We start from the raw sequence: 10,201 nt of genomic DNA, 5'->3' as shown, positions 1-10,201 counted from the left end.
CGTTAACATGATCTAGAAACGATCCTACATTATCTGTACAACACAAAGTCATTCCGGAAATATTCCAGCATATGCAATATGAAACACAATGCCTCACTAGGCACAGATACCAATATTCACATTAGAACTGTGCAAATGATGGCATTACTCAGTTTTCACTGTGCTGTCAATCAAATACACGGTCTCTACAACATACACTATGTCTCACTGCAAAACAGATTAACTTCATGTTTGGGAGATTAATACGAGGCTACATTGTTTAGAATTAAGTGCAATGTGTAGAAAAAAAAGTGTGAGATTGTGTTTTTACATACTGCTTTTGATGTTCCACTCGCTGGCTCGGTTCGAGTTCTAGAAGAAGAAATAAAGGCAATGAGAACTTAGAAGAAAGCACTTGTACCCAGCCAAAAGCAGTGAAAACAGATTATAAAACCTAAACATCAAGACATTATGTTCTGATAGTCTAGTAAATGTGGAAATGTATTTGTACACATAAACCAAATCCCAAATCCCATTTCTAGTTTGTCAGCAATTACTGTAAGACTTACAGCTCTAGAACACAACAGTGCCAGCCAAAGTCCTCAGACATTTTGTCTCTGCTGTGTAAGTATCCAAATGATGAAGTCTGTGCTACAGCTTTGTGCTCTTAAATAGCGACCCTTGCCCTTTCCTCTAGAGCCAGTATGCAAAAAAGCCAGATGTGAGGCATAAGAATACCTGCCATATCCCACCCCGCCTCCCCCAAATGCAAGACACAGTCAAACACTGACAAACAGACTCTTCTGAGATGGGAACATGCGTATCTGTCTTTACTATAAAAGCAAGAGGAAGAAGATAGATACAAGCCGAATGCCTCTCTAATCTAATCTCCTTAGAAAAGGCTAAGAGACCGCAACCCCTCACAAAGACTACAATGCTTTACGGGTACTTACATAACTTGTGTTTTGCTGGTAGTTTTAACTCCTCTAGCAGGGACTCTCCTAACAATTACCGAGGAGTTCTTAGGCATCAGAGCACTGTCATCTGTGTATTCTGAAAACAACACCAATACAGAAGAAAACATGAGTCAGTTTGTAAGACTATTAATATCTAATTACATAGCACTTGAGAGAATCCCTTCACAGACATGAAAGCAAAATTTTATATGTAACATCGCACTCCTGTCATCTCAACACAGTAGCAGCACCTTTCCAGAAGTCTTCAGGTTTGCGAATCAAACACCAGCAGCAAAACCTTTTCCATTCTTTTCAAACAGTTTGGATGCCAGCAGCAAAATGGTCTCAGAGGTCACTGAAGGAGAGTGTGCTCATGCATGAGGTTCTTTCCTGACCTGGATTAAGTTGATTTTGCTTCTGCTAGGCTACAAACCCAAGAGATCTTTGGAGAGAAACAAACCACAGCAAGGTCTCACCTGCATAAACCAGATTCTAAACTCTGACCAGCTTGCCCTGCAACAAAGCAGGCGCTCGGCTAAAGCATGAAAACTCTGCCCCGTTGCTTTCCGAGCTGTTCACTAAAAACGATTCCCCCGTGCTGTGAGTGCTGCGGATAGACAGAACGCAGAAGAGAGCCACCATCTATCTCTCTGTTTCTCGGAGGTTCATCCATCGACAGCCACACTGACAGCTGCTCAGCGCTGTACATTCACATGGAAATGGGACTGGCAGGGCTAGAGTTTGGGTCACAGCACCCTGAGGGGGTTTTGAGCTTGCTTTCACAAGTAGGGCAGAACCGGCTCCAGCTAAAGGCGTCTCTCCTCTCTTAAGTTAATCATCTCGTTTGAATAAGCCAAAGGGATGTGAATTCTTTCAGTTGACTTTTTGCAGAGCAGAGACTCAAATGAAAGCAATTACAAAGACAAGTCTTCTGATAAGCCTTTTGAAACCAGTGTGTGCCTGAGGGTCTCCATGCTTTGCCATGGCTTACACCATGTTCGTCTTTTGAAGAGGAGGAGCTACCTAAGACACTTCGACTGAGTAAGCTTCAAATGTAAAGACATCTCCATGGGAAGGGTTTATATATTGTATTTACGCAAGCTGGATATGACTAAATGTTTTAAAGCACCATCAGCAGCCATTCCCTGTTGTTGTGGTAAGGTATTAGCTGTCTTTTTCTACCTGCCAATCCACAGAAATGTGGCGCTCAGATCACAGCTAACCCTTGCAGTAGGTTAAAACCTTCGTGGGAACAAAAGCACAGACACCAGTATGGTGGTTGCTACTTGTTCAACTTATTAGCTGCGCAACTGCTTTATAGATGCTCCTGAAAGGGATCCACCTTAAGCATGGCTGTGTTTTGGTAACATTCTTCTTTGGCATGTTTGATCGGTTCCCTATTCTTCCCGTACATCGCGAGATCTTCCGAGTGCCTCCCCCTACACCCTGTAATCTGCCTAAAGTCCTAACTACTAAAAGCCCTTACCTTTGGAGGCCAAATCAGAACGATGGCCCGCAAGCCAATGTTGCCGAGAAAGTACTACTAATGACAGAAGCCGAAGCTTCTACAGAAGACATACCCTGAAACCAACGCCTAGAACTCTGCTCAAATGGGGACTCTCACCATTACACAGCCACCTGTCAAGACAGGCCTGCGCTGGGACTTTCTGATGTCGGAGGAGCTCAAACAGCACTGAGGCTGACAAGCAACGGGGAGGTGATGCCAGTGGCAGCTCTGGAAGCCCAAAGCAGCTGTTTCCACCTGCTGAACGGAGTCATACAGAGTGGTCTTTCTGGTCCAGACCACAAACCACTGGACTGAGATTTCAGAGGCACAGGATAAGCAACCGTGGCTCCACAAAAAGGCAGGAGTTTGCTACGCCTGTGCCCCTCTGAGGGTTGTGGTAGGTCTGCAGAAGATTGCAGGTGGCAGCACCTCTCCACGAGGGAGGCTGTGTATATGAGGACAGCAACCAGTGCACTTATTTGCCAGTTCTGCAAGCCTGCAGAGGTCAGCTGCAGCATGCACAACAGGTGTATGAGGCAGAATGGGGAATGGGTCCTCTTTTTGTATTTTATGACAATTCATTGACCATTAGAAGAGAACCACTGACATCTGCCTTCTGAACAGACTGTCCTTGCATGCAGAGAGATATATATAGAGAGAGATGCATGCTTGTTTTCAATCCACCTGTGAAGTGCACAGGGAGGAGACCTCCAGCCATCTAACAACAGACCGATAGAAAAATGAATTCCCCTTACAAGTCAATCAGTACGCATTTAAATGGATCAGCTGAAAACTGAAGAGTGACAATAACCTGGTGAGGTAAAGGCTGTATTTGCACAGGGCACAGATCACGGCACATATTTGTGTGTGGGACTTGAAGTATCCTCCCACTAGCTTGGTCACCGAGGCAGAGAATTTGTGGAAGAGGGTTTACAAACAGCGGAGTATACTGTCAAGGTAGTTCTGTGGAGGGACCTGGCACCTGTTGGCTTTCATACATTTGATTTTCCTTCACCTCAATTAATTGAGTTCATTTTGGTGATGAAATCGGTGCCAATGGTGAAATCTGGCGAAGTTAAGCAATGTAGACGCTAAAAGTTAATTTTTTTGTTTTTAAATAGGAAAGGACTATATAGGAAAGGACTAAAGCTGGAGCATTATTCCTGAAGTCCCTAGAAATTTCTGTGCGCTCACTTGAACAGCTGCCAGCTTAGCCTAACAGCTCTGAGACCAAACTCGCATCCACCAGCAGGAACCTGTTCCCCGCAGGCAGCAGCATCCCCTAGCAGAGCCTTGGCAGGTACCAGGAGCTGCGAAGCAGCATCCCTTTGCCTCGCCATGACTCCACATCTGCAGGTTGAGCAGTGACATCACACTCAACAGGGCTACTTTTGACAGTTGTGCAAGCAGAGCTCCAACAGAAATGTTCAACAAAGCTGGAGCCAACACCATCGTTGATGCCTACTCCCTTCTAGCACAAAACTTGTTTTACTGCCAGTAAGTGGCTACAGGGCTTTGGCAAGCACTACACGTTGCACATCGAGCACGTAGTCTTCTATGCCCAGCTCCGTGCCTAACAAGCAGATCGGAACGGCTCTGCGAGGTCCCCACACACTCCACACCCAACGACGGTGGCCGAATCGCAGTGTCCGAAGTTCCCACCCACCGAATTGCTGGCGCCGCTCGCCCTCCCGCTTCCCCGTGCAGTGGCGGGACAGGCCCCGGGCTGACTCACGCCGCGCGGGGACAAGCCCCAGAGAGCACCATGTGGTTCCTGCAGGCCGCGGCCGCCGCCAGCCGGGCAGTGCCCGAGGCCCCGCGCCCGCCGCCCCCACGCACCTTCTCTGGTCTCGGCGTTGCTGACCCGCAGATCGCAGTTGGCCGCCTTCAGCTTCTGGCGGCCCATGATCTTGCGCTTGAGGTCGCCGAGGGAGATGTGGAGGCCACTGAAGGTGACCGTGTCACGGCGCAGCTGGGAGAAGGACTGGAAGTGGACGCACGGCATGGCTGGGCCCGGCGACGCCTGCTCCTGACAGGGTCTGCCGTGCGCGGCAGGTGGTATCTGCCAGCCCCTGGCCCCCGCCCCTGCAACGCCTCCGGCCCGGGACCCTCAGCGATGGAGCTGGGCTGCGGCGGCAGCGCCCACCCGGCTCCTCCTGGCAGCCCGGGCCCGCAGATGGGCGATGGGGAGAGGCCCCGCGGCCCCGGCTCAGCCTCCGCTCCCTCTCTCGCGGGCAGCGCTCCCAGGCTCGCTGTGGCGACTCGAGTGCTGCTGCCCCAACACTCCACCGAGGGGCTTCCTGACCACCAGCAGCACAGACTGCGACCCGCCCCCGCCACTGCCACGGCAGCGTGTCACCGCAGACGGCCACGACCCGGCGCCTGGCGACAAAAGGACGGTGTTCTGTCACCGCCCGGGGCTGTGCCTGCCCGGTGTCCTTCCTGCCACCCCCGGGGCTGTCCCTGCCTGGACTCCTGCCACCCCCATGGCCTGCGGTGTTCCCCCTGTCCCTGTCCAGACCTTCACCATGCAGCATCAGCTCCGTCCCGCCAGCCCCTGCGCCTGTGGGGTCCCTCCCAACAGCCCTGGGCCCATCACTGCCCGACGTGCTGTCACCCCCCAGGCCTGTCACCTCCTGGCGTCCCTCCTGTCCCCCCCAGGCTGTCACCACCCGGCGTCCCCTCCTGCCAGCAGCCCCCCAGGGCAAGGCAGCCTGGGGCAGAGGCAGCGGGCTTTGCCCTGTGGCCCCGGCTGCCGGAGCTGCCGGGCGGCGAAGGGAGGGGACGTCTCAGGGTGCTGAGCAAGGCCCCACGTCGCCTCCTGCCGCCGCCCCGATCCCCGCTGACGGGGCAGCCCCTTGTTTCCCGGCCAGGGAGGGGCCGCCAGCCCGGCCGGCGCTGGGAGGGGCCGGGGCCGGGGCCGGGCGGGGCCGGGCGCTCTCAAGGCGCCGCCGCGGCGCCTTTCTCCGAGTCTGTCACCGCCGATGCGAAGCCGGGGCCGGTTTCCGCGCCCCCCTCCGCCGGGACGCGCCGAGCCGCGGCGGCTGCAGCGGTGCGGGCCGGGCCCGGGAGCGGCGGCGCTGGCGCTGTCCGTGTCCGTGGCGCTGGCGGCCCGGGACGGGCGGCACCGCGGGGCCGGTGAGTCGGGGCCGGGGGCGCGGCCGAGGCGGGCGGCGGGGCCCGGGCGGCGGCGGCCCCGCGGCGGGAGGGGCCGGGGCGGGCGGCGCGGGGCGGCCCCGCCGCGCTTCGGGCCTTTGTAGCCGGAGGGGGGGGGCGGCCGCCGCGCCGGGCCGCACCGCGGGGCCGGCGGCTGGGGCGGCTCGGCCGGGGCCCGCGGCACCTTCGGCCCCGGGGCCGGCGTGTCGGGCCCCGGGCGGGGCCGAGCGGGCCGGCGGGGAAGGGCCCCCGGCGGCCGCGGTGGGAGCTGGGGCGGTACCGGCACGGCCGGCAGCTCCCCCCGGGTCACCTGAGGAGGGACCCGCCGGCGCCTCCTGACCCGCCGGGACTCTGCTTCTGCCTTGGAGTAAGGAGGAGAGCGGGAGGGAACAGCAAACGCGGCTGCCGAGGCCGGGCTGGGGGGTTCCAGGGGCCTTCGGCACTAAAGGCAGCGACCCCGGGAGAGGTTTGCCCGCAGCGCGGCCTGGAGCGCTGAGAGAGGGGAGGCAGCGGAGTGAGGTGTGACCGCAGGGGCTGGAGGTTTATCGACAGGCTCGCTTTGGGGTCCATGTCTCCGTGTGCTTCACTGCTCAGATCTAAACGGCTGAGGGGGAAAGCCGGAGTTTAAAAGTTAATGTGTCACCATTAGATTTTTGAGTGTTCATTAAACTCTTGCTCCAGTGGGCTAGAAGCTGTCCTACAGCTTCCACTCACCTGTCACTTGACAGGATGTTTTCCTCTCTCAGCACTTATCCCCAGACACACCCCAAAGCCCTTTTTCCAGGTCCCCAACACCACGTGTGAAACTGAGCCTTACACAGAATTGCAAAGCTTTTGACTTGACCGAAGTGAGTGTAATTTTTCTGAAATAATTTGCTTATTCAAGTAGGCATGTAACACTATAAAAATGCAGGATTAACTAACAGTTTAAATGGTTTGTGATCTTTCTGTGCAGTGCTGCGTTATTCTGGTCTTCCTCGATTGTTAAAGAGCCAGAGCTCTGAAGCAGGGAATCGATAAGGTTTGGTATCCACATGCTTTACTAGAAACAAGGCTTAAGTTCTAGCTGTTCCGTGGTTAGACTCTGTCTTGAAAACCAACCTCTGACATCAGATCCAGTTTCTTCATTCAGTACTTTAAGGTTGTTGCCAAACTAGTTTGTTCAATTGGCTTTGGCATCTTGGAATTTATTTGTTTGGTTGTTTTTTTTTAAAAAGCAAGCCTTGCAACTTTTTTTCTTGGGGCTCTGATGAAACATGTCTGTAATGATGTTCTGGGTTTTTTTAAGTTACTTTGAGTTGCTTGGCGACTAGGGGTGGAGGAGTGTTTCCTCTCTGGCAGCGTAATGCCGTGCTGCTGCACATGGAGCCTGTTTCTGCTGAATTTGGGAATTTATGTTTAGTAGCAATTTTGCCAGTAGTTTGACCAGCAATAGCTTTGGGCCTCCTACTGGATAACCAGTTTGACATTTTGATTTCCTGAAAGCTGATTTATCTGTGGTTTTGTGACCAGGTTGTCTGCATTATAACTGACAGCTCAACTTTGCTCTCCTTCTGGAATCAAACCTGTGTAGCCTTTATACTGAATTGTTGATTAATTCCGCTGCCCCTGCAGAAGAAATACTATTAAGAGAAGTTGTGGAAAACCACTTACTGCTTTGCTTAGAACTGCTTCTTGCTTTCTGGGTAACAATAAATTTATGGGGTGGCTTAAGCAGCTTCTGCATGAACAGAAGATACAAACTGCTGAGTGGAACTCAAAAGCGTGAAGACACTGCAACAAAAGCAGATTTTCTTTCATATGTTCTTAACTCCTTACTCTTCTCCTTGACCCCTGCAGTGGTTAAAAAAAGCTCAGATATCGTGGTGGTATTCATCACTTAAAAACCAAACTAAAGTAGAACATGAAAAATAATTCTCAAGTGCAATTTTCTTTCACTGTGGAAAAATCTTTGTACATTTAGAATTATGTTGGCCTTTTGTTCAGTTGTTTATTTCAGAAAAAAAAAAAACAACAACAAACAAACAAAACCCAAACAAACCCAAACCACCCTAATTTGCTTTAAATTTCTCCTAAGTTTCTATTCCAGGCTAAGGTTGGCATCTGCCATTGCCTTGCATTGCTTGTGCGGGAGCCCCCCGTACTGGAACCCCTGAAGCCCAGCAGACAATGTGCCAGTTTATTACGTTGCTGTTGCTCCGCTTTGAAAGCAGCAGAGTTTGAGTAACTCGGGTCACATCCCGGTTTGCCAGGAGGTGTAGAACCTCCTGTTTGGTCTGCGCTGGCAGCACTAATGACAAATAATGCATTCTGTTTGAGAGGTGGTGAAGAATAGGGAAATATTTCTAAGATGCAAACAGCTGATGGATTGTGGCTGTGTGCTCCCAGCTCTGGTAGATTTATACGATTATTTAACGCTTCAAGATGCTTTGCTGTTTACTCCCAAGCTTCACTTGCCTCTTTTTAGCTGCACTCTTGGAGCAAGGGGAACTCTGTGGATTAGGGGTTGTCTGGAGGCCAGCTTGTGGCCAGTTTCTAGTGATTTACCTTATTCTAGTGAAAATGATGTGTGCAGGTTTCAGCGCTGCCGGGACCGGAGAGCACGTTGCCGTTGCCCCTTCCCTACACGCAGCTGGTCGGGCTGGAAGTTAAGCACAGACCCCAGGGCTGAAATAAGAAGAAATTTATTTCAACAGAGTGATAGAACAATCTGAACAACAACAGTAGCAATGATAACAACAATAAACAGCAATAACAATGAACAAGACAAATGATACACAGAAAAATACCGCTAGCTGGTTACGGAAAAAGATTCCTGCCACCGAGCCCGCCAAAGAGCAAGGTAAAAAGGTTCCGCCCCTGGACCTGACGCCAGCATGGTATGAATAACGCGGCTGGAGATTCCTTACCCCCTCTCTCTCTGCTGGGGAAACCTAACCCTATCCAAGATGAACCAGGACATGATGAAAGACTCGGGTAGTTATGCTTAGTGTATAGATGCATTTTGTGGCCTTAAGCCACAATATAAGCCTAGAGCTTTTACTCTTGAAAGTAATTCTTAGTCTGTAGAGCTGAGCTGTATATTTTGACCTTTCCTTAAGGTCAGCTGTGCACATTCAGATTGCTCCAGGTAGTACTTTATCCTGGGACATGGCCATTGGCCGTGGGTACCACCTTAGGTTGCTGTATGTGGCCTGTGTGCTCAGCAAGCAGTAAATAAGAAGCAAGATGTTGGATTTTGCATTTATCCGGTAGCTTTAGCTGCACCGGTGTCCTGCACATTGAATTTCAGTGTTTGAGTTTTGTTTGCCCTTCTGTTGTTTCTCCTTTCATGAAGAAACCACTGGTCTGCCCTGTCACATGCTTGCTTCCTTGGAAATACCTGGCTTAATTATTTACAATTAGCTATTTAGAGTACTTAAACTGAATCTGTTGCTTCCCAGTTCTTTTAGCCCACGGTTGGGATGTGCAGCAAGACAGCTTTCTGGCTTACTTCCAGTCTGGCTGCAGCTTTTCATGGGGCAAAGAGGTTGCTGGTATTTGGTCATCAGATTTCCTTTCCCACTTTGAAAAAGTTGATCTTGGAGGCGCTGTGTGAATTAGCTTTTTCTTCCAGAAAGCAATTTATGAAACAACTTGGATATAGTGACGGAAGATCCCACTGGGCGATAATTTTGCTTCAAATCCTGTATTAGTGTTGCCAGATTTATTTTTTTTAATTGCAGTGGAGCAGAGTTTTGAATAATCGTTAAGGCATTTGCATAGACCTTATTTTTATCCCACACAGCAGTGGTCTGTGTAAAACCATGAGGAGTCAGACAGTTGTCACTATTAAACATCTGTGTCCACATCAATTTTGTATGGCCTGATTATTGCTGGGTGATTTCTTGAAGCTTTGGCATGATAATTTTATAGTTGGTGAGCTTTACATACAGTGACTAAAAGAGTGAAGATCCTGTGCTTTTAGTTCTTAGGGGGGAGAGGGGCAGGGGTGGGCTGTCTCAGCTGTAGCCAAAAGAGAATCCCTAAAGTGGATGCAGTCTTACAAAAATAATTAATAAAGCATTCCCCTGGACAGGACAGGTTGTTTTGCAGTGTTGTGTTGCCAAGCAGATTTGCCTTTCCACAGGCTTCTCCCTTGAACTTCAAGGTCCAGCTCTATATTTCTGTGAAGTTTGCTTTGAAAAAGGTTATCACCAGGGCTTTGGTTGTGCTGTACAGGCATGGCGCCCTGAATTTCTTTCTTGATTTCTTACCTGTGCTGAGAGAGTAGAAAAATATTTCCCTATTCAAACCTTTTGCTTTCTGTCTTTTCCTTTTGCTGGGAACTGGGTTCATGTTATTCTGTTTACCTTCTAATTTATGCTTCATGTAATTGTTCGCTTTGCAGGTCTTTGGGTTTCTGGTTCTACTAAATACACTGTCTGGATAGTCAAGGCAGGGAGGTTCGCAACCTTGAGAAAATAATAACAAAGAAAGCCCAAACACCTAATCTGAAAAGAATGATTAGGGGATTCTTGTACTGCTAGTGTCGTACATGACTGCTATTAACAAAGTCTGGGCAAGAGTGTGGGCTGTACTCGTGCATGTGTGTATGTCCAGG

The 10,201-nt window shown here is 50.6% G+C and overlaps 1 protein-coding gene across 1 annotated transcript; it reads right to left on the bottom strand.

Annotated features, from left to right (window-relative positions):
* Positions 1 to 239: 239 nt before the first annotated feature.
* On the bottom strand, positions 240 to 4,447 carry LOC141962662 (E3 ubiquitin-protein ligase RBBP6-like). The gene is made up of 3 exons (XM_074911021.1): positions 4,282 to 4,447; positions 933 to 1,032; positions 240 to 351 (listed from the first exon to the last, which is right to left on the bottom strand). Exons 1-3 carry the CDS (start codon positions 4,445 to 4,447, stop codon positions 240 to 242), a joined length of 378 nt encoding a protein of 125 aa, XP_074767122.1.
* Positions 4,448 to 10,201: the final 5,754 nt, after the last annotated feature.

Source organism: Athene noctua, chromosome 7 (assembly GCF_965140245.1).
Source record: "Athene noctua chromosome 7, bAthNoc1.hap1.1, whole genome shotgun sequence".
NCBI classification, from domain to species: domain Eukaryota; kingdom Metazoa; phylum Chordata; class Aves; order Strigiformes; family Strigidae; genus Athene; species Athene noctua.
This window is presented reverse-complemented; position numbering and strand designations above follow the sequence as displayed.